Source organism: Montipora capricornis, chromosome 5 (assembly GCF_036669925.1).
Source record: "Montipora capricornis isolate CH-2021 chromosome 5, ASM3666992v2, whole genome shotgun sequence".
NCBI lineage: Eukaryota > Metazoa > Cnidaria > Anthozoa > Scleractinia > Acroporidae > Montipora > Montipora capricornis.
Window position 1 is genome coordinate 19,161,794 of NC_090887.1, and position 24,536 is coordinate 19,186,329.

The window sequence follows — 24,536 nt, forward strand, 5'->3', positions numbered from 1 at the left end:
AGAATAAGAAAGGGACAGTGATAGGAAGTAATTAAATAACCTCATATATTGTGAAGTCGAATTTGATAAAGGCTAAATGGTTATAAAGGAAAAAATAAATTCCTCGAAAGTCTTCGAGTTCAAAACGATTGAGAAGGAATACGACATTCCATGGTGTAGCTGTTCTTTGTATTGATTTTCATCATTTACATCATCATTATCATTATTCTTATTAAAACTGTTATCGTGTGAAATATCGTAGTGACCAGTTGAAGCCAGTGGAGGCGCTTTTGTTGTTGTTGTTATCATCATCAGTAGGAGTGGTAGGAGTCAGTAGTAGTAGAGGTAGTGGTGGTAGTAGTAGTAGTAGTAGTAGTAGTAGTAGTAGTAGTAGTAGTAGTAGTAGCAGAAGTAGTAGGGGTAGTATATTAAGAGTATATTATTATTATCATCATCATCATTAGGAGCAGTAGCAGCAGTGGTCTTCATGTTTGCTGTATTTTTTAGGATAGTTTTGAGGGTACTGGACAGGATTTAAAATTTGGATAGTTTTGATTGCAATAAATGGCTTCTTATCTCCTTATTTCTGTAGTTGAAGACTTTTCAATGATTTCAACACACACACGCACCCACACTTCTGGTCTCCTTATTGTAAAACATTTTATTGTCGTTCTTCCTAAAATCGAGCCGCATCGCTCCAAGTTACTATCCTTATTTAAGAAGGATAGTGTAGTGGGTGTAAGTTTGAGTGAAGTGGCATTATGTTGTCGTTGATCCCAAAATTGAGTTCAAATCAACTGTTGTCGTTCATCCCAAAATTGAGTTTCACTCTATTCAAGTTCTTAAAGTGTTTTGTCTTGTCGCTTTCAGTCACATTTTAATGATCCCCGGCCCCTCCTCCTTTCATCAACGTTAGGGCCAAGTCACTTCAAATTAGACCATTTAATCGTGAGGCGTTGCATATATTTTAGTTCACTCACTTTTTCACGTCTTCCCGCGCATTTTCAGTTTTGGCGTCTTCCTCAACCAAAATATTTTGCACTTTATATTTCACTTTGGAGCGTTTAAATTTTCCTTTCCAGACCGATTTTATATTGCATCTATTTCTTCTCCCTTTTTTCCAAAATTCTTATCACTGAACAATAGTTATTAAGCGTTTGATTAAAGATTGTCCGGAAATTTGGTGTCATCCTAGGTTATGTGTGAAGCTGAGAGCAAACTAATATCCAAAACTGAAGAGGGCTTGTAGAACTATATATAGACAAGTATGTGGGAGCATCTGCTTTTCCGCCGCAAGTTTTAAAACTACGAGGTCAGGCAGACTATCACAACCACCCAACCCTAAAATACAACCGTTCTTGTACTTGAAGTGTTTCTGCTTTTCTTCATCATTGCTTACACAACATCTTGATTCATCATACTCAAGTTTGATTCCTTCGACAGTAAGGTTATTTTCATTACCAAAATCACTAGAGATAAAACTGTTTCACAAGCGTCTGTACAATAAGCTGGCGTTCATTTATACCGCAGAAAGGACCCTTCCAATTTTCGAATTCACAGTTCCCCGAGCTCACCATAAAGAGGTTACGCTTTCTGTTTTTATGGCTTATGTGCTACTTGCCATCGACAAACCTTGTTTGATTTCACCCATTTATTGCCAGGGTTATCAAGCAAACACTAAAAAGGCAGAAGTAAGCCTCTCATGACAAGTACAGGCATTTTAGATCAAATAATATCCTGTTCATTCTTTTGCTGGTAAAACCATTAGCTTGAACCATATACTGCAGATTGTTACCCTCACTTAAGGTAATTAAAGTCAACTTTCATTTTAAGCAAGTCCTTTTAAACAATAAGCTCACAAAACCTTAGTGAAGTCATGCAGTTCATAATTTTGGTTTTCATTGTGGAGTCCAGGGGTCCAGTAAAGTTCCTTTCCGGCAAGCTCAGGTAAAAGTTGTGTTGTGAAGGGATACTTGTGATAGTGTGAAATATTCAAGTGATGTACCTCCTGATTTTTTGTTCTTTTGTCCCTGGCGTGTGCAGATAAAAATGCAAAACACGGGTAATTATATTTAAAACTCCTGTTTCGGCCACAATTATTCATGTGAGCTCACACAACTGAAATAACAGCTTTTCTATTTGTTCAAAATCTTAATTTAAAAACTGAGCTTCCTCTTCAATGATTATGAAAACACTAATGAAACAGATTTTTTGTACGTTGCATTCATTGTTTCGAAATAATAAATATCCGCCTGCATGTTCGTCAAGAAATTTAACAGGAAAAGAAATGAAATTGCCGTCCGATATCAACTCCATGTTCGCTCATGCTTCATGGAAACATCCTGGTCGTTTGTGTTCATTTCAGGTATTGAAAAGATAATACAATTTCAAAACAAGATTTTGTATGTGGTCGTTTTGTTTTTCTCTTCAAAATGAGGACAATTGTTAATTTCGTAAAATCAAAAGTCCTATTTGTACACTTGCACTTTAGTAAATAATGGCAAATGACTTAAATCTCATTAACAGGGAATACAACAATTGTCAAGGAACACAGACTCAATAATTGGTTTAAATTAAAGCGCAATTAATTAACACCAGGATGACTTATATTATTTTAAGTGTGTTGAGCGAGCGCTGCAGATGAACAAACCTTTAATTCAAACTATCATTTGTGATTCTCTAGTTATCAGAACAGAACGCAGACTTTTAAGTTATTAAACATGGCAACCTTTTTTTTTTTCATTTCCGCGCAAGAATTCTCATATCCTCCTAAATAAATTAAAATGTTGAAAAGGAAGTATCAGATAACTAGAAACCATGCATAATATCTGCCTGAATAGCATCCATTGGGTATGTTCGATGGCCTGCTGCGTGGCAATGAGCGTGCGCGCGTCGGTGGTGCCTCTCTTCATTTTTAGCGTGATCTTCTTCTGTGTGACATTTTTAGTAATGCTCCATACAAACCTTATTTTCCTGCCATTCTGATTTGTCCAGCATCATTTTTTGTTGAACTATTTCTTGTCATTGCGCGGTACCCAAATTTTTGTCAAACTGACCTTCGGTCGAAAACCGGAGACACGGCTTACCCGTGTAACGGAGGGAAAAGAATAAAAGGGGCAGGCAGTGAGGAAGATAGGGAAAGACTAAAAGGCAAACCGAAAAGGGGAACGTTGATTTTTATCATTTTTCAAGAGTTTCTCTCTGTGGGCAAATTCCAAATAATCTCGGATGTTTTCAATGTAGACTGCTACTTAAGAATCCTTTTTTCGGCTACTATGAACTCGAATCTATTTCTTTCCATTCTCTGTATTTTTTTGAAGAGTACACGGAAGCCAATCTTAGTTGTTGTGCTATTGTTAATAAACATCGTTAACACGCCGCTACATCACGTTTCGAGGCTTATTGCCTTATTGCTGGTACTTCAGTCGTGTGCAACAGACATGGAGAAGTAAACAAATTGTCCTCTCTTTTGCACCCTTGAATCCGCTTTTTCTCTGTTGCAAAGGACAATACTGCTACTTCTTTTAAATTATATCAAGGTAATGAGGAGGTGTGCAACGTTCTAGATTCTGGGTTTGCGAAATCAGCAAGAGGAGTTTGAGACACAGCCGGCTGGCGACATCAATAAAAGCACGTATCCCATAAGGGTGTATACAAGACTTAAATACAAAAAGAACGCCTAGAGTCAAGCAACTCTTAGCTTCCCATTTCTTCTGGATTCAATAGATTCCACGAATTATTTTCGTTTAATCGTTTCTTCTGTCCTCTCTATAAATGGGGAATACCTCTTTCTACAAAAGACTTTTGATAAAACAGTCTACATCTACAAACACAAAAGAGGCAAATGGCCGCATTGACTGCATTTAGAACTTCTATACTTCTTCCTGGTTCGTTTCTGACGTTGTTGATATGGCGCTACCTAATGTCACGCAAATTTATACCAAAACACGTTAACATTTTTGTTCATCTCAGAAATTCCTTTCCTTTCTGCTTAAACGTTCCAGATTTTAAATCCATGACCTCTGCGAAACCGTTAGCGCTAATAAGCCAAGTGAGAGATGGTCATGTTGTGAGTTCGTAGTAAGCCCATAGAAGATGAGTGAGCTGTGATATGAAGAGACGTAACATATGAAAGACATCAGTAAATTTGAACTAGGGGTAAAGCCTGAAAAATTCTGGACAAAATAAGTCTTTGCTGACAAAGAGCCCTCGCTTTGTGGCGGTCTTTCCAACAACGCTAGTTGTGATATAAAACATAACAAACATAATGTATTTGTTATATAATGCGTTTCTACGCGGATAGACCATATTCAAATGTGCTTGAGTTTAAAAGAATTAGAAGGGAAATTAATGTTTCAAATCAAAGATAGCTTGCCGAAAAACCTCAAATGGTAGAAGGCAGCTTGTTGGCTATTTACAGAGCGTAGTGGAGTGAATTTTCAAAGACAAGATAAACGCAGTTTAATAGCGGTGAGAATGGGGTTTAAATCAGAGTCACACACATACTAATCGGGCAATCAGTCCCCCTGGCCTTTCCACTCCGGCTGCCTTCATGATAAGATTTAAACTTGTCTTGGAGAGAACCTCTTGATAACATGTTTTGCTTTCCTTGGAGTTTTTAACGACTTTTCGTTTTCAGATGTTCTGTATCTTAAATCTTCGAATAAATCCCTTTATTTGTGGACAAGGGCGATGAATTCAAAATGCTGAGCCTGTGTACGTAAATTGCTTATCACATGAACTCAGTTAGCCTTTGTGAATGTTCTTCGAATTTGGCTAGTTTTGGTTAAAATGAGTGTTATGGACCCAGAATTTTGTTGACTTCGAGCAATGTTAGGAGCTTTTTTTCAGTGATACTATCAGTGCTTCTGCAAGAGTAGCGCCTATGGTTATTTTTAATAATGGGCTTCATTTGGTGAATCATGGAACGTGTTTAGGAAAAAAATTGACGTACGACAGAAACTCCTTAATTAGTTTGAATTACTCTCCAATTTGTTTTCATTCTCAGGATTTTTTTTGCTGGTTGCTTTATCCGTGGCCAAAAGGTAGAGAGAATTTTCTATAGTTACACGCAGTGTTGAAACTCGAATTCTAAAGAAATGTCTGTGCGTTGACCCAGCCTGCATAATATAGTTCCTGCACGACACCGAGGATTTTGAAACAAGATTTATTACTGTTGACTGACACGATGTTTTGCGTTTGTTAGTTCCAACGTGGGAAAAGAATGATTACAAAGCGTCACCACGTATGCCCGCAAGAAAGTCTGTGGAATAAGCGTTACCTGCTTTGTCATAAGTACAAGAAATCATAGGGTTCGTCTTCCCTAAATTGTGAACAATACTGCACGCTTAAATAATTGGCTAAAGAATTTTCTTGTTGCAAAGTGTTGGTTGCTGAGGTGCAACATCGAATTGAGCAAAACTGATAAATGAAGGTAACAGGCTGTATTTTGGCAGCTGCATTTTCTATTAAAGAGATGAGGGAATAAACTACATGGGGCACAATAAACTTACACAATCTCAGAGTTACAAGTATCTTGGCATCAAAAATAAGTCCTCTTTTTTTCGGAATCAGACCAGTCGATCAAACCTCGAAAATACAATAAACAAATGTAGAAAGGGATGATATTTGGAAGTATTTTTTATAGATAAATTTGTTAAGCTGTTTTCGTAAAAAGCGAAGAGATGTTTATGTTAATTAGTCTTGTCTTTCCATTGTTTCACCATTGGTTTGATCGCAATGGCCGAATTTATACTACAGACGAATAAAGCGTTTAAGACGGATGTTTCATCTGCAATTCGTCTGGATATAAATCCGTCTTGTAGACGTGCTCACAGACGAATCAATCGAAGACGAATTTTGGTCCCTAATTCCTCTAAACATCGGATTTATATAAAGAAACATCCGTCTTAGACGAGGTTTTCGTCTGTAGTATAAATTCTGTCAGTATTTTTCTCGCACGAATTTTAGCATTAGTTTCTAAAGAGCTTTCATTTGAATGTTAACTCCACGCACCACAAACTGGAGCTGCTTTGTTCTTCGTGAAGTGGCTAAACTTAACGGTAACGGGTCAAAGCCAAACTGAAAACCACTTTCTGTTTTAAATTGAATCCCTTATACATAAATGTCATCCATGTTAGGGAATAACGACGATAATGCTTTAATCTAGCGACGTAATCTACACTATTACCAAAGATTTTACTTTTCCGATTTGCTTGCGTTGTGATTTTTGCTTCGCCACTTTTAGTTTAGGAAGACTTGTGTAGCTACAATAGGTAGCCAATCGTTGGAAATAAACCGCACCTGTAAAGCAAAATACTGCTTGAATTAAATATATTTTTTTCTAAAACCAGGTGTTACCTGGAGAGAAAATAGTTTTCGAAATGGTTTGAAACTGGGGAAAAATCATTAACAGGACGATGGCCAATCAAGGCACGCCCTAAACAACACATTAGTAGACAGGGGCACAATTTTAACTCACGAGCGCAAATCCGTTTTGTAAACAATTCTCTAATTTGTACAATAAAATTGAAAATATTTGACAACCACTATAACGGAAAACAGAAAATGTTGTTGCATTAATTGCTAACACAAGACTTTAATGTCAAGTTCTTTCATTCATTGTCTTATTTGCGCAGCTTTTTGTTAATTTTGCAGATTAAAAAGCAATGGTGGGAAATTAACTTTTCTCTCTAATCACCTGCCATAATGTTCGAAGATGATACATTTGCATGTTTTTGTTGGTTTTGTAGACAGTGGCTAATCCATAGCTGTTTTCAATATTTTGTGAAATTAGTTTTCGGTTGAAAAGTATTTTGATGAGGAGATTAATTCTTAGAAATAGCCCTAGAGATACGATCATTTTTTTCCTCTGCTTTTACACATCGGTTTGTTCTACTGCTTGCAAAAAACGAAGAGCGATGGGTCTCTTTTCATTTGGGTGAAATTGGAACGATTTTGAACCACGTTAAGGCTAAAATATGGGTCAGATTCGAGTTTTTCTAGAAATCGATGAAATTTCGTTGATTTCAAACATTTTAAGAATAGAAAACACAGGTTTCGTGGTGACAGCCGCAAACGGGGAAAAAATAATACGGGACAACTGTCATTTGTGGCGGTGTACTAAATGAAGGTGAGCTCAGCCCTACTTATCTTTTCGCGCGTAAATCTGGAAGCCATAGCCATTTTTTGCTGAATGTTGATTAAAGTGAGTTTGATTCTCGAAAATAATTAATTCCTACTTTCACGGTTATTTAACACTTCATCTGGGAACAACACGTACCAAGGCAATGACAGGCAATTGAAGATTGTTTGATCCCATTCGTCCACTATAAGAGTTTCTGCTGTCAACGGAAACAGCTTTGACATCTAAATCAGTAAATCATAAGTCTCATTAAAACAGGGTTGCTACTATCTCAGGCTTGCTTTTTAGCTTTTGATCTTTAAATCCTGACGTTGAGTTCGCGACCACAATTTCGAACATTCACTACTTGCAAAAATCCCATAATACACCTCTTTTACCTCCCCCCCCCCCCCCCCAAAAAAAAAAGGAAAAAAAAAGAAAAAAGTCTGTATAGGCAATGTTTTCGACTTCTCTTGGGACATTTTCATGTCCCAGGTGAAATTGCAAACAATGGTTACGCAAAAGTTTTTGGGGGTAATAGAGGTGTATTATGGGATTGTGCAAGTAGTGAATTAGTGATAAATAACTTTAAACCTATTGATTGTATTTGTGAAGGGTGAATGAAATTCATCGATTATTTTCACGGGAACACACGAGTCCAACAAATTGATCCGGTCACAACTTGGTGGCTTCATAGCTCAGTTGGTAGAGTGTTGCAACGACATCGCAGAGGTCAAGGGTCAGTTCGAATCCCGTTGAAGTCAGCTGATTTCTTCAGGTGTCTGAAAGAGATAATTGCTTAAATTGTCCAGATCAGTGGAAGGAGTAATTAGCGAATTGCTTTGGTTTTGCATTACTTCACTCAGGTTAAAAGTTCTCGCGCCACTTTTTCTACCAATCAGAACTGAAACCAAAACCAATCGTGGCTCGCGCGTGGACATTTTCCCGCGCTTTGTGTCGGCTGCGTGTAATTAATTACTTCGAGTTTTGATTGGTTTACAGGATTGTCTCCGTCCTTTTTGATTTGTTTTGGTTTTACGACACTCGATTGAAACTCGCTCCGGCTAACCTGCACTTTAATATATACATTTATTTCATTCAGTAGACTGAACATGATGTCGTTGAAGAAAGTGCACCTTTTAGATTCTTTAGTATCCCCTTCGTTAAGCCCTCATAAATACTGAAAGAAATCAGGCGTTCATCTTGTAGGGCGGTTGCCAAATGAGGTAACAAAACCGACAGGCCAACAGTTTATCGAGTGTAAAATATAATTCTTGATGGGAAAAACACTTCTCGATAAAAGAAATGATGAAAAGGATTTGAGTATTCTATGGAGAAGTTACTCTTTATATTCTGATTATTATTAATATTATTATTATTATTATTATTTTAGAAAAAGTCCCGAAGGCAAGCTGTAGCCTACAGCCTCAGGCTTCGAGCACTTTCCGTAGCAGTTCCAAGTAACACCGCCTTCTGTAACAATTCAACCTTAACAGTGGCACCATTTGTTTTGAAGTGTTGTTTAAGATTTTTCGTAGTCATGCCAAGTGCGCCTACTACCACGGGCACAACATAAGCCTTGGTGTTCCACAATCTTGTCATTTCTCTCTTGAGATCTTGATACTTTTCAATCTTTTCTTTCTCGCTATACGGGCATCTCCAGGCACAGCAACATCAACAATAAAGCACTGGTTTCTTGCTTATCTAGGAAATAGAGGATATTACATGGCCGCGCGGGGATACGAATTTTATCTGCTAGTGCTGAAAGTATCAGCACGAGAAGACAAAATTCGTATCCCCAAGCGGCCATGTAATATTCTGTTTATCATATAGATATTGATGAAATGTCCAGATTTAAAACCACTTGTTTTATTCATTTTCGAAATCATGAAAAAAGTGGTCACCAACCGCTGAAACACGCATGGTGTGTAACATAAAACAAGATATGAAAGTTATTAAAAACAAATCATGGTAATGTAAAATTTTGCAATGAAAATGTCAATGTAGTAGAGAATAATTATATTAAAGCACAAAAGTACCTTACAATGAAGAGGAAGCTCGCGTTTTATTGGCTAATCGTGTTCGTTACCATGACGACACCGATATTCTCACACGTGAAAGATAAAAATGATATGTTCACTGCTCGCGGTGAAGATATGATTTTTTCGTAAAAGGAAAAATCCTGGTGTTGCATCAGTATCTATATAATAAAACAATATATGGCCTTCTACTTTGTATTTCATAATCTGTCTGTATTGAGAATCCCACAGCAGCTTTTCCTTGTCACTTTCCACTACTCTACCTGGTTCAAGTTCATACCATTTATCTGCAGCAGGAAGGCATGTAAATTGTATTATTATTAATATTGTTTTTATTATTACAATTATTATTTATTATTATGCTTAATTTTCACTTGTTGTGTTTTTACTGATGTCTTTCTTAAAATGGATTTCTTTCATGTTGATGGTTCAATTGTAGAAGCCGGCTGTGCTCCCGCTCATACGTGAAATACTGCCGATTGTTGATATCTAAAAATAACACTTTTCGAAAGAATCATGTCTCACAGCACTCGTTATCAGCAATGTTTTAACATATTTTCATGTATCCCATCATCCAAGAAGCCAGATCCTTGAATTTTATGGTTTTGAGTCGATTTGTAGAAGGGCTGTCAAATGAAACGATTGTATTCTTTTGATTAGCAATTTTTGTAATGAGAAACCCCTTTAATAGCTCATGACAAAAATTTAGCCGAGCATAATTCGATAACCTATCATTAATTGCACTTAAGTTGGCAAATATAACACTTATAAAACAATTTAACTTGACCCAGCAGAAAATGAGGATTCGTTGATCGCTTTAGGTGAATTAAACCAAACTTAAATGAAATTCGATCTTGTAAAATAAAAAAGATAACAATTAATGGTAACGAAAAATGTCTTGTGTTTCCTACTTATTAAAAGGTTAGTTAATTTGTCCGCACGTACCTCTACGGGCGTATTGTATAACAATCAAATACTTCCTGTATGAAGTCAGTTTATTGGCATCGTTAGAATCAAACTTGAAAGAAATATTTAATCTTTTTAGATCCAAGCACCCTTTTTCTGCCTCTGTAAATTTAATTTGATGTTCATTGAATGTCTTCACTAATCTTTGAAACAACACACTAGCAAATTGGACAAACGACTTATAAAATAACTTATTGTATTTATGACCTTTTAACCGATTGTACCGTAGCTTTTTTCATTGTATTGTTAAACCGCTATCTTGGTCCTCTATATTAACGTCAGGTTGTTTTCAACGAAAACTCGTTCTTTCTTTTTATAGTTTTCCTGTCTTTTCCTCTCCGGCTTGTTCTACGTTTAAAGCCGCGACCTCTTCACATGAGTTATTCCCTTCGCATGAGCTCTTCACTTGTTGCACCATTAATAAAAAGCAACCTCTTCACATAAGAGCAGTTCACTGGTTTTTCTGTCATCTGGCCCTTGCACGACCCCGTTTGAAGAGCTCTCAGTTTCCATGTTCGATAACCACGCCTTGCACCTCAGCCTGGTCGCTCTGATTATTTTCCAGACCACTGTACCGGCTTTGCCTCGCGTATTTTTTAATTTCATGGTCTATCTTCTTGGTCATATCTCTTAACAGAGCTCAAATCGTACGTGAAGGTCAACAGAAAACTGATCCTGCATTTCCTGTTATCCTACGTCGGGGAGGTTACCCCGTACATATGAATTTCTAAAGATTTATATTCGTGCCTGTTTCTGCTTGTCATAAATACTCTCATTTTCAAACGTCTTATTCTCTCTTTTCAGACTGATTTGCTCGATAAATTGTAGCTAACAGGAAAGAAGTGAGGTTTCGTTGAGTTGTGGCAAAGACGAGTTGGAATAGGTTCATAGCTGTTGAGTGAAGTAGTTTATCATTACGTGCTAAGACGTTTGTCTCTTTTTAGTGATTATTTTTTTAACTCACTTGATCACCATTGTTTCAGTTTTACTTTGTTTCAGTTGTTTACATCATTCAGCACCTCTGCATGTTCTATTATAAATTGATACTTTTCATTTCTTTGCTGAGGCTCAACGATCGGGTTGATTATGAAAGCAACGTCATTTCCTTGGCTAACCACTGACAAAATTCTTAGTCTTAATGTGTATTATATTCAATACCACTTGTCTTTTTTTTTTCTGGCTCAATATACTGTTTTCCGTTTCCTTCTCAGAAGCTATGCTTTGCCTATGATTTTGTATTTAAATTTGTATTCGTGCAAATCGCCTACTCTGCCTGGTCTTACACGAAGCTTTGAAAAATCCGGGTTTCTTTTATCGATTAACTGATTCATGCCGAAGTCAATGATCTCCTGAAAGAAAGCAGTTGGTAAAAAGATATCATTGATATCGTCGAGTGTTTTTATCACTCCTTTGCGTATTATGGATTTTTTGGTACTTGTAATTCTTTCCACGATGCTTGTAACCCCTATCCGGCTACATAGTGAAGACTGTACCTTATTCATTAAAGGTACGTGATCACTACGGAATGAAGTAACCATCCATGATTTCCTAATCAGCGCGAGCTCTTCAAACATATTTAGTTTGGACCGCCGAATATTCTAATTATTTGATATGATTCATCAGACGGGTCTGTGTGAGGTTGCTGCGGGAACATATTCAACATCTCCTAGCCATTGTTTGATTTGTTGACAGAGAAAGCAGATGTACTAGTCAAGGAAGACGGCAAATGGCACGTTGTTTTCTTTTGACCTGCCATTGTCCATGGCCGTTTTGAAGCATTAATTCACCCATTTTTGAGTAAATACAGCTGTATTCGGAAATCAAAGCAACTATTCTCCATAAAAAAATAAACTCTAAAGTTGCATATGATTTTTAGAATTACAAGTTTTGCGTTGGCCTCTTTCAAAATCAAGCGGTTTTGTTTTGTTTTTGTCTTTTGACTCACGGCTATTTAAGTGGAATTGTGATTGTCAGTTTGAATTGGCTGATTTATTTTTTTTGTTACCCTAGGAAAGATTTGTGGTTTTATCTTTAAACATTTTCTCTCTCAACATTCAAATACACCAGTTATACGCAAAAACAAAATTGCATAAAATCTGAGTAACCATTTCTTGTGAACACCTTATCAATTCACACAACAGAACACACATAAAAAATTGCAGTACTTTTAGTGATCCCTCAGTTGGACGAAGCAACATCAATTGCTTGAAACATTCATCATTGTTTTAAAAGGTTTAAAACAAAACCAGGCTCGCATTCTTTTGCCAACTCCTTACTACCGAATTAAAATTGAATGACAAAATAGAAATTGTTGAAATAAGGGAATTATATTTTCTTTTTCGCACAATGATTAAGATTTCGGTATTTTCTTATTACCCAAAGATTTTTTTTTTGTACACATGTGAAAAATCTGGTAGGTTGGCAAGTTGGTTTCAATATCCAGCCACAATTGAGCGCTTAAAACACTGTTTAATCAGGCTACAGATACTCCAAATGAAATAGGCCATCCTAGATGCTAAAGTAAACAAGTTTACTTGAATCTATTTCATGCTAATGATAAACTAATTGAGGAACTAGGTCACTTGATGCTACTCTGACAAGTCCACTAAAAGGTGTTTTGTTCATCTCTGAGTTTGAACAATATCATTTTAACAGCGGGAATGTTTAGTTTTGTCAACAAAGCCGCTCTCCACTAGTGAAGCAAACTAGATGCTAGTCAGTGCTCTATATAATGCACGAGCGAAGGCGGTTCCGATTCATTCTGTATCAAGAGCCATCATAGACTCACCAGTGTTACATACTTGAATAACGTAACATGCTGCCTTGTCCGTTCTCATCCGATCAAGTTGCTCAAGTCTGTCAGTTCCTCCAGAATACTGGCGAAATCGAGCGACTTTCCCGATTTCTTTGGTCACTGCCCACGGACTTGGACAGTGATGTAAAAACGTCCGAGACCATTCTCATATCGAAAGCCGTGGTGTATTTCAGACAAGAAAACTTTAAAGAATTGTACGCCATTTTAGAGAGCCACAAGTTCTCCAAAGAAAACCACGAGGCATTGCAGTGCTTGTGGAGGACAGCGCATTACATCGAAGCGGAACGTCAGCGTGGCAGGCCCTTGGGCGCAGTTGGGAAGTATCGAGTGCGAAGGAAGCACCCCTTGCCCCGGACGATATGGGACGGCGAAGAGACAACCTACTGCTTCAAGGAGAAGTCGAGAAGTATTTTAAACAAGGCATACACCGAAAACCCGTACCCCACTCCGGGTGAGAAGCTAGAGCTGGCAAAGATGACCGATCTGACTGTAACACAGGTCAGCAACTGGTTCAAGAACAAGCGACAGAGAGTGAGAGCGGCTGAGATGAAAAAAGGGTCAGTGGCTTTGAATTGGCTTATTGCTGTCGTGTTATTTCTCTCTTTTAAGACTCGGTTATTTTGTTGTAATTCATAGATTGAACGCTTCAATTTTTTTACGTGAGATACTTTTCTTATTGCACAATCATGAGAAGCTATTCATATGTCTTAGTTCTGGTGTATATTGACTGGGTTAATAGATATGTGTATTTCATTTCAAATTCTGCTCAAGGAATGTGCAAGCATTTCTTTTCCTTTTCACAAAGCAGCATTTACTTTTGATACCACGTTCATCAACTGATGATTACTGAAAACTATTGTCATGAAATCATTCAAATCTGCTCCTTCCCCTTAAACGTTTCCCTGGCCTTAAGCAATGTAGCCGCACAGTGCAATTGCCGAGGATTATTCAAGACAACTATTACTAACGTTTTAACTAAAAACTTTAACCAGCTCGTTCCATCTATTTACATACGCCAGACACATTCATTTTCCCAACGTTATGTGTACAATATACGACAATTGATACGTGCAATTTAGCAACATTCAGATTTTTCTCACGTTGCGGCCAAAGTGTTGAAGATCAAGTCTGTGCCACATATTTTTTGCCGAGACTTGAAATGAACCCTGCGACGTGCCACTCTGGAGTGGACGTTGACAACGTGAGCATTGTAGCCAAAATTTCATTTCCAATTCTTAAAATGGCATTTGCAATCTCGGGTTTGCATAGTATACCCTCTAGTAGACTTCAGTGGCTCATTACTGGTTATTATTGGGCAGACACTGAGGTTACAAAGACCAAGTGATCGCATCATGTAATTGTTATTTAACAAAAAGGTGCACTGATTAATATTTAAAGCGCTCATTAATTCACCATTCTAGTGGATTACTTATTTGAGGAGATTTGTAAAACTGAAGGGATACACAAGGAGCAAGAATGCGCCTTAAATATGAAATGTTTCGCACCGAAAAGAAGCGATCGAGGTTATTCCTTTTCAGATGCTCTTTACAGTTAAATTGCCATGATTGTTTTCGCAGCTTTGAGAATTCTAACGCAATTTCAAGATTTCCCGTTATAAAAGGTGAAGTGTTTTACTCACCTAGGGATTTATCGACACCCCAGCCGTCAAAAAGGAAAATTCTCTAAACCAAACATTTTAATTCAAATGAAATTCTTCATTAATGAAGATGTCATTCTTCGGTGTATTACACTGGCGAGTGAAAGGAAAAACTCGGTTTTAATTCGACTTCTTCTAAATAGAGACAAAGCGTTTGAACATACTTTGAGGAACTTATGTATAAAGCAGGGATATTCAAGTTTGATTTTCTTTTCTGCGAGGTAAGGATCAAATTTCATAATGAATGTATACTTCTGCTCGGCAAACTTGAATGGTATTTGTGTCCGGGAAAAAATCTTATGATTGAGTCAATACCGTTTCAATCATTTACCCCAACCAAATGGAGAAAACTGAACCGCTGCTTACTTTCCATTTTCAAATTTTGCTTGTGTTTAACCACCTGCACTGTTAAAAACCAACCGAAAATATTAGCTAATGGGCCAGATAACTTACACAGATCACCAGAACGATACATGATATCGATTAATATCAGACTGATCAGTTCCAATACGTATACACTTGTTACGAGACCATATTAAACACTTCTCGGAGTTTTCTTAGCCTTTTAGGGTGCGTTTGTTTCTTTTTCCTTTGAGAAATCTCTCATCAAACTAATATTGTAATCTTTTGTGTTTTTAATGTATTCGGTATTAGGTGATCTCTTAGTTACAATCTGCATCACTTCAAAGTCGTGGCAATAAAAGGATTCATTTAAGGTTTAAGATTTTGATAAATACAAGGGGTCGGTAGTAATGTTTCCCGCAAATGGCAAACAGTCAAAGTTAAATCCCATTCTGATTTCTCTACAAGGGGCTATTATTTGCAACCTTTAAGCCGTACCAATCCAAAATATAGTTTCAGACACAGGCTAGCAAAGAGCACAGCTAATTAGGGCAGGGAGTATGAAGAGTTGTAACCTACATGCGTAATAATTACATCACTGAAAATTAAAATAATCGCAAAAACTAGAGAATAAGGATCAGACATTGAGAATAGGGTAAGATGAGGGAGATGGCATATCAACATGTCTGTCAGTCTTGTTTTTGGAAGATTTGGAACACAAAATCAGTTATTATTTTGGTGAATCTATATTTTGGGAGATGTCTCATAGGTTGTTCTCTATAAGTATACGTGTGGGTCTATCACAGAAAAAGAGTTCTTTTGAAGGTTCAATCGAGAATATTTTATCTGGAATTTACCACAGAAACTGAAGAATTAGTGTGAAAATGATGAATATCTTGAGTTAGTCGTTAATGATAAACCTCTGATTCATGGTTACAATATGGACTGTCCGACATTAAGGCGTACAACGGACAAGAACGGGAAAATTTGCAAACAAAGAAAATTCAAGAACAGAAAATCAATAATGTAAAACATTTAGCTCAATTCACCTCACAGGCAAATTTTACAAACTTGAAACAAGGTTGAAGCAAGTGCAAGTCGAGGAACGTAACATTTATTCGCTCCTACGTTTTTAGGGTGTTTGTATCTTTTACATTAGTTTTGTTTGAATTTATTTATCTTGAAAATCCAAAGCAAAATATCTCAGTTTTCTCATCGAGAGAAATAAAATGAAAAGGAGGTCTAAGTATCTTGACATTTACTTTAAGACATGTCAGTATGAAAAGTCACATTTCAATTCAAGTTGCCCTGCTTTGGTTCTTGTTAATAATTGTTTAAACAGTTTTTAACATTTATTTCGTGGTTATAAAAAGCTCATTAAGGCTATTTTAAACCAGAACAGCCTAGATTATAGTCCGACCAACAAATTATTAGATTCCGACTAACAAATTAGCTTCAAGGTTTCAGTTCTTAGAGAGTTAAGAGAACGATTTCTCGTAATTTGTTAAAGGGAAAAACATATTTTTTGTTTCTTACTTACGAAAAACTGAAAACTTGACACTGAAATAAATTCTCAAGAAAAAGGATTAATTTTCTGGTTTTCCTTTGATTTCAAGTGTCTTTCAGCTGTTCAAGTGACACTGAAAATAATGGTACGCACTATATGCTATTATATTGAAAATATAACCATTGAAAGAACCTCTGATAATTGCGCATTTAACCATCCTGATTTCTTGAATACAGTTTTTTTTGTAGAATGACCGTTTTTCGTCGTTAAATATTAACGTTTTCAGTAATGAAATACTATTATTTTATATATGATTTAGGCCATGCCCTTTTTTCCTGATATTGGGTCGGTCGGTCGGATTGAAAAAAAAATTCATAAGCATTCTCGGAATCGGAGGCCTGGTACCCCAGCATCATAGCTGTGGAGCCAGGAAAACAAAAAGACGTGAACCCAAAAATCAATATGGCAGAAACGTTGGTGGATTTTGTTGCGAAATTTAGACAGCGTGGGAAAAAGGATCAACCACCGAAACTCCTATGCGACATAAAAATGGCTGAAAACTGTCGTTACCTACTTTTTTTTTGGAAAATGCCAAAAATTTGGGTCGGTCGCACGACGCTAAACGGGGAAGAAAAAGGAGATGGCCTTAACCTCAAAATATCAGGTTTTGTTTTGCTCAATATGACAGCACTTTTTCACCGATGCTCTTCGACCTTTCTTACTCGCATGCTACTGGCAGATAAACCTTTACGCTTTCTTGTTACCTGTTGTAATCGATATTAGTCGTTCAGACGTAAAGGTTTTTTTTTTCGACGTTGTGAATCTCTTCAAGAAAGAGCGAACCCCTACAGTCCCCAAATTCTCGAGTGTTACCGTGACACATATCTTATAAAAAAAAATAACTTGGAAAATTAAAGCCCCGTCCACACGTATCCGGAGATTTTTGTATCCGCAATTTTTTTTATGCGGATACACCTAGCGTCCACAGGTGTCCGCCGTATACGCTCAGTGTATCCGGAGATTTCTGTATACGCTCTCCAGAGTGGAAATTTCTGTATACGCTGTCTATCCGGATACGTGTGGACGCTCGTATCCGTATATTTTTGTATACACTGACGTCACAGTATCAGAACCAGTCTTTTTACGCCCGAGATTTTCCAAAATGGCGGCAAGCAGAAACGTTGTGTGTTCAATACTACTAGGACTACTTTCAAGCCTAATAGCGTGTCTCGAACTAAATGTTGCAATGTTATGTAATGTAATGTAATGCGCATGCTCTGTTGACTAACCCTTTGAGATGTCCGGATACGAATCGGATACGTGTGGACGGTCGTATACCATTCGTATACGCTACGTGTGGACGCAGATATTTTTGTATCCGCATAAAAAAATTTGCGGATACAAAAATCTCCGGATACGTGTGGACGGGGAAAAACAATTCACTCAGTATACTTCGGAAAATATCGCCAACAATCAAGTCGAACGATTTCAGTGACAAAAAACGCTGAATTTTGGGTTGATTAGTTCTGTTTAGTACTTTAACACTTTGCGAATGGTGTCGTGAAATATTTCATTTATAGACCTTATTCATAAATGGCGGTCACATTTATAATTCTTTTGTCCACGTGCAAATTAGCCTATCAAGCCTCATTTTAGAGCAAGAATTGTTTCCAACTAACTGTATGGTATCGAGGCTTGGTAGGCTAATTTACACTTCGACAAAAGAATTATAAATTGGCCGCCATTTATGAATACGGTCTATTTGTTTTGTTGGACTGTACATCCGCAAAGTACTGATTATGATCTTTGATTTCATGATGACTTTGATTGACACTTAAGGAACGTGAGTCATAGTGTGTATGTATCAACGGGTACCTCACCCTTTCATGAGTCGAGCCAAATGAAACTGTATGCAAGATTACTTTAAGCAATCGTAAAATAAATCAATTCAGTTTCAAGTTCAATTTCTGCAATTATTTCTGTGTTAAAATGGCGCCCAACATAGTGTAGTTATTAAAACTGAAGTACTCCCGCTACGGAACTTCTACGGTAAAACGTGTTACTGTTATTCTCGCTTGACGTGGGACAGCCCCAAAACAGTCAACAAAATAATTAAAAGACACGATGAAACGTGATAAAAAGACATACACACGAAGTGATGGCTTGCGTGCTCTGTGATGCTATGAAAAAAATTAGACACGTTTTTATTAGCTTTCTTTCTTGGTCATTCCTTCCCTAAATGTTGCTCAAACGTAGCAGTGGTTTCTCTGTAAAGAATTTTGCAGTAAGATGACTTGCCTACTAATATTACTAATGTATTGGTTGATTGTTTTGTCACAGGGCCGTGGATCAGGAAGGGATGATAAAAATGAAAGGCCCTGGGCGTTCTATGATGCACAGTTATGACGAGCTACGTTCACATTTTCCCTACCTTATCCCTCAAACACCAGTCTTGCCTGCGCCGCAGCCTCCTGTGTCAGCCGAATTTCTTCAAGAACTACACGCGCACGCGCATTCGCAAATTCATCCATATCTGCCACTTCAGACCTACCCAGCATACGTTTCAGGAAGTCCTCATCCTCTTGTAAGTCCTTGCATGAATAGGCATGCTCAAGTAGACCGTTTAAATCTTTGTTCTGAAGCGAGTGCCTTCGAACCGATCTGTACAAATCGTGGCATTGGATGGGAGAATTGGAACAAAGACTCCAAATGACTATATTAAAATGTTTATCAAATGTTTGTATAAGGTATTGTCACGTTAAACCAAGCAAATGTTACGGTATACCTCTGTAATTATAGCATTGACGATGTTTATTAGCATAAAATAGCAGTTGAATGGACTTTTACTGCAGCCATTCGGGCTTTCAAGAAAGGAAGCAAGTTGCTGCAAACTTTGCTGTCAACCGAAACAAGACCAAAAAATCAGTGCAATAGATTATTGTTCAATGCATTGTTGGGATTCCTGCCGCGTGCGAGCGGGATTGCACATTAGTAAGAACTTGTGCTTTCCTCCATTAGGAAATGTCTTTTTTGTAGATGGGAGGGAAAATGTTTTGAAGAGTCCAGGGACTTTTTCCATTTGACAGAACTGACCTGCGAGACCGGGCATATGGAAGGACTAACTCTTACAACGCCTTCAAAGTGTGGTCTGTCCTCTCATTGTAAATGCTCAGGGTAAATGCTCTGAGTTAATAGCTACACCAAGCTACTCTAAATTCCAAGGGTAAATATAGATATGATGATAATGATGAACACTCTTCGAGGATGATATATACTCCTCCAGAAGAATGAGAGGGATTGTCATGCAAGTGTTCCTTCAAATTGTTGCATTTTCTTTGCAAAGTGACGGGTCTGGCCGGTTAGTTCTGACAAAAGAGGAAAGCGCGCCCTAGGTCAAAGAGACTACAGAAAAAAAAAATAACTACAGAAGGCAACCTTAACCTTCATCATTTGCCAAGGGTTTATTTTTGACAGAAACAACGGTATTCGATGAAGCGTTCAAACGTGGTTAATGACAATGTCGACCTGTTAACCATGGATTTGTTACGGACAATGCATTTGCATTCGCATTTCCGCATTGATGCTACTCGGGCCACAAATAAATTGTATGTCCTTCAAAGGTCATGTGATTGGCCTATTAAGTGTTATCATCATATAAATTTGGCTAACTCTTAAAATTTGAGCCGCATATGCAAGATCGCGTGATTTACTAGTGTTTTTCCACGCGATCACTTTTTAAAATTTAAAAATACAGTTGCTGTAGGCATGCATTTTCGGAATTTAATGGGTTAAAGTTTAATAAACCGAACGCTTCTGTTGTAAAGAAAAATTGGTTAAAATTATGAATAGCGTCCTACAAGGCGTAAACTATGAATAACAAAAACTAATGGTGAGAGATGAATGAGATGTCACAGAAATTAAAAGAAACATACAAGAATGCTATGGTTTTCAAAATGAACTAATAAGCCTATTTTTAAAATCTTTTTCACGTGACCGTTTACTGTGGGTATGTTTTTGTCGGTAAAGAAAGAAAACACGGTCGTGTAGTAGTGTGGTGTCCTAAACGTATTCTCCCGCTTGAATTATGACTAAATCCTCATGCAAGAACTTTTTTGTTTTTGTTTCTGTTTCTGGTTGTTCAAAAAAGTACTTTGCACACCCGAGGTAATATCAACCGAGCACAGCCATTTTTAAACATGCCACACTTGCGATCTGTGACAAAATTCCTTGCAACAAATACACAAACATACATATATATCTGAAGCTTTTACGGCTCACTCTCCCATCACAATGCTGTTAGCACGCGAGTTTCTGTGCCCATTTGGCAAAACAACATTCTGGGAGGGCAAGGTATTGTAAAGTTATTCAACAGTTTTGTCCGAGGTTGTAGCTTCTACTACCCTGAAGATAGGCGTACTGGTTGGCTATTTAAGCGCGCAGATTGCTTTCTAAATGCTATGCATGTCAGAAAAGAATTCCAGTTCGCTAGAACTCAAGTTGTTCCTTGATGGCACAGTGATGAGAGCACTCACCTCCCACCAATGTAGCCCGGGTTCGATTCTCAGATCCGGCGTCATATGTGGGTTGAGTTTGTTGGTTCTCTACTCTGCACCGCAAAGTTTTCTCCGGGTACTCCGGTTTCCCCTCTCCTCAAAAACCAACATTTGACTTTACTAGTGTTAATTTCAGTTTACAGTGTCCCCAATTAGTGCTCCAGAGCTAAAACGACTAGACACTTAAATAAAGTTCCTTTCCTTTCCTTTAACGATGACTGAATGCTTTTTTAGTTGCAGCGCAACACAGCTACTTGATTAGTGTCCTTTGTCCTAACAAATTGTACTAATGATTAAGACACTACTGAGTTTGCTTGTATTCCTTGTGGTTAGGCGTGCGTTACTTGTGAAAGTTGGCTTGTCGTGCGATCTCTTTTTTTGTAAGGACTGTGTTACCATTTATTTTTTCTTGGCTTGTCACACGATCTTTTTTTTGTTTAAAGATTGCGTGACCATTTATTTAAAGATGTTGGCTTGTACATCGAATAGCCTCATAGGGTGCATTTTTAAAAATATTTGGTGAGGTAAAAGTAAATTCAATTTATAAAGTGTTCTACGCTAGTAAAAATGGACTGATATTGAAAGACAAGAAATATCTTTGAAATAGACTTGGGAATTGACCATCTGCATTCCCGTCAGTTTATTTGGCGTTTCCTTGTCAACAAACTCAACAACGGAAAAATATATTTTAGCATTGTAAGGTCGTAACATAATTTTGCATATCTGCCCAATACACCCAAAGACAGCAAAGAAAAATGTATTTGTAAAACAAGGATTGTGTTCATGTTAAACGACAATATTCATTTGTCCTCAGTTTTTGTGAATTCATGATCGTAGTATATTTTCTCTGAATGTGAGAACACTTCCGTGGTATTAATCTTTCACGTATGCAGTCAGAAAAATGGTGCTTATCCGGCGTTATACGTTTCTATTCAAACGAAGGCTCTTGCTATTCGTGGTACTATTTGCAACCAATTCTAGACCAATCTCATTGTTCTTTACTTGAAGACTACTCGGTGGGGCCTGTGTTTAGAACACGCCACGTGGCCTTAGCCTTTAGAATGCAAATGACTTTGGATTTAATATTGTTGCGGACAACATGTGTGATCACGGATGAGTGAGCAGTCCACAGCCGAAAGTGCTTGCCTTTAAAGCCCGAAAATAAGACGGAACATTTTGACGAAAATCTGCCTTAAACGTTTGAGATGTTTTACCACATTACCGGGTTGATTTTGGCTTTGTGTTTATTGTCGACACCTGCAAACGGCCGCCATTTGCAATTTCTACTCAGCGGCTTTGAGTGCTTTTACGAAGATCTTGTTGAAAACATTGAATGTTCCTTGGAGTATGCGCCTATAACCGGGGCCGATCCCCGTATTGATGTATATGTGCAGTCTCCCGAAGGCCAATATATCTACAAGGAAGCCAAGAAAGACTACGATCTTCATAAATTCAAAGTCCCTGCGAACGGAACGTACACCATATGCTTTAGCAATGTTTTTGACTTTTCTATTGGCGAAAACCTTGTTTACTTCGATTTGATCAAAGACGACGAGTATTCTGTAGGATATGAAGGGAATGGTGACGGGGCGTCGACTGCGCTGACACACTTTGAAAAATCCTTTGTCACTATCCACGAGAACTTCAACCTAATCGAAAAGTACCAAAATTATTACAGGCTTCGAGAAGCGAACGGTCGCGTGGCTGCAGAGTATCTTTCACAGAGGGTACAGTGGTGGTCGATTGGACAATCTTTTGTTATCGTTATGGTTGGAGTTGTCCAAGTTTTTGTGTTACGTAGGTTTTTCACTGTTTCTAAAGAGGAACTGTAGGGCTACCATGTTATCAAAAAATTATTTATTGACTGGAGGAAACCTCGTTTGGACAGCAGATGTCTCTTTACTTATCTCGTGCAAGTAACATCTCTATGGCTCTTCAAGTTTTTCACGAATGGAAATCGCGTAACTGAGTGCCCGAGTTTAACTAAGATTAAGGTATACAGTTAAACGCGGAATAATTCGACCTTAAGCAAAGTCGACCTGGGAGAAAACGAGAACGTCACAAAGCGATAGGTTTAACGAGCTAGCAACATGGAATCTTTGCTTTGTGCATTTCGGCTTTAAAGTAGCTTAAAGTTTGTTATATATTTCTTTGTCGTTCTCTTTAAAACATTGACCAAAAATAAGGATTTTTTGAGGACGCGAGCACAAAACAAGGATTTTTGACTTCTCTCACCTTAAATCAATTCCTTTTATACCAATTCCTAGACAATTGCCATCATAAAAACAGGAAGTCGTATTGTGTCGTTCTCGTGTGATGTCGTCGACGCTAATTTCCCTTTCGTAAACAAGCGATGCCATTTTTGACGGTCGATGCCATTTTTAGTAAGCAAGCCTTTTTATTCGGTTAGCTTTCAATAAATTGTTAGGATTAACTTCATTTAATTACTTTGAAATTTCCCATGGAAGCCGTTGTTTCTGCCGTAGAGGTTAAGTGCAGTTCCTCGTAAGCCCGGGGTGGGGGAGGGGGGGGGGGGTACTCCCTTATAAGGGCTTAATGGGAACGTGCGGCCAGCCAGGGTATGTTTTTCGGGATTTTTGTCTTAAACAGGGTATCGAATTTATCATTTTTTGTCTTAATCAGGGTATCGATTTATCAATTTTTGTCTTAAACTGGATATCTTTTCTCGGACGATAAACAGCAAAATTTTTACAAGCTCTTGTTAATTAATGTTGACTTCCGTTGACTTTGGCATTGATACCAGACACATTAAATGTCTTAAACAGGGTATTACGATATTTGTCTTAAACAGGGTCAGGGTATGAGGGGCCGCGCCGCACCTCCCCACCCAGGGATATATCGTAAGCCATTGAACCGAGATCGCCATCGTTCGGTCAACTTTTTCTATTTTTTTTCTAATTTTTTCTGAGGTTTTTTCTTAGTTTTTTTTTTTATTCTAAGTGACAGACGCTGCTAATCTGGTCGCAGATTAAGTATTTTTTCCTCATATGCAAACAAAAAAGTTAGCAATGAAAACTGTTCTAAGTCTCGTCCAAATGGCATCGCTTGTTTACGAAAGGGAAAATTGCGTCGTCGACTCTTCGTGACTTCTGGTCCCCATGTGTACTAAAGCGAACCTGTGCTGAACTTTTGCTTTTTTGGTAAATTTGCACGCGATACTTATCAGTTTTCTTTTCCGGGAAAGGTCATATAGCGTCGGTTTTATTTTGGTTTATAAATTGTCCATTGATTTCTTTTGATATTAACATGTTAGATTTTCAAAGTTTTAAACGAATTACTACGTTTTCGTAAAACGGGAATGAGATGGTCTTCAGTGGACATAATAAATGGGAATTAAAGAGTGGGAGCTGATAAATGGGATTTCCACCATTGGAATCCTTAACATAGCTTCAGATCCAAGATCTCAAAGTTGTTTTAAGTTTATCGAATTGCTAAAACGCCAACGTTTTGACACTATCCTTTTGTCATTATGCAACTCAAAAAAATGAACAATAAAAACCCATAAACACGAAAAAGAGACTCTAACCTGAAACG

At 37.6% G+C, this 24,536-nt stretch overlaps 3 protein-coding genes across 3 annotated transcripts in view; all 3 read left to right on the forward strand.

Moving 5' to 3' along the window:
• LOC138049805 (doublesex and mab-3 related transcription factor 3, truncated-like) overlaps nucleotides 1-24,536 on the forward strand; it is a 199,411-nt gene that overhangs the window by 83,299 nt on the left and 91,576 nt on the right. The gene's annotated exons all lie outside the window — the stretch shown is intronic.
• Nucleotides 12,776-24,517, forward strand: LOC138049807 (homeobox protein SIX6-like). The gene is made up of 2 exons (XM_068896251.1): nucleotides 12,776-13,479; nucleotides 18,769-24,517. Exons 1-2 carry the CDS (start codon nucleotides 12,923-12,925, stop codon nucleotides 19,139-19,141), a joined length of 930 nt encoding a protein of 309 aa, XP_068752352.1. The 5' UTR covers nucleotides 12,776-12,922; the 3' UTR covers nucleotides 19,142-24,517.
• Nucleotides 22,187-24,517, forward strand: LOC138049810 (transmembrane emp24 domain-containing protein 7-like). The gene has a single exon (XM_068896257.1). It carries the CDS (start codon nucleotides 22,187-22,189, stop codon nucleotides 22,811-22,813), a length of 627 nt encoding a protein of 208 aa, XP_068752358.1. The 3' UTR covers nucleotides 22,814-24,517.

What these genes read in the sequence shown, in the direction of transcription:
- LOC138049807 (XM_068896251.1), top strand. Translation starts at nt 12,923, where the DNA reads ATGCTGCCTTGTCCGTTCTCATCCGATCAAGTTGCTCAAGTCTGTCAG. An exon ending in GCGGCTGAGATGAAAAAAGG is followed by an intron (nt 13,480 to 18,768) that starts GTCAGTGGCTTT and finishes GTTTTGTCACAG; the next exon opens with GGCCGTGGATCAGGAAGGGA.
- LOC138049810 (XM_068896257.1), top strand. Translation starts at nt 22,187, where the DNA reads ATGTTTTACCACATTACCGGGTTGATTTTGGCTTTGTGTTTATTGTCG.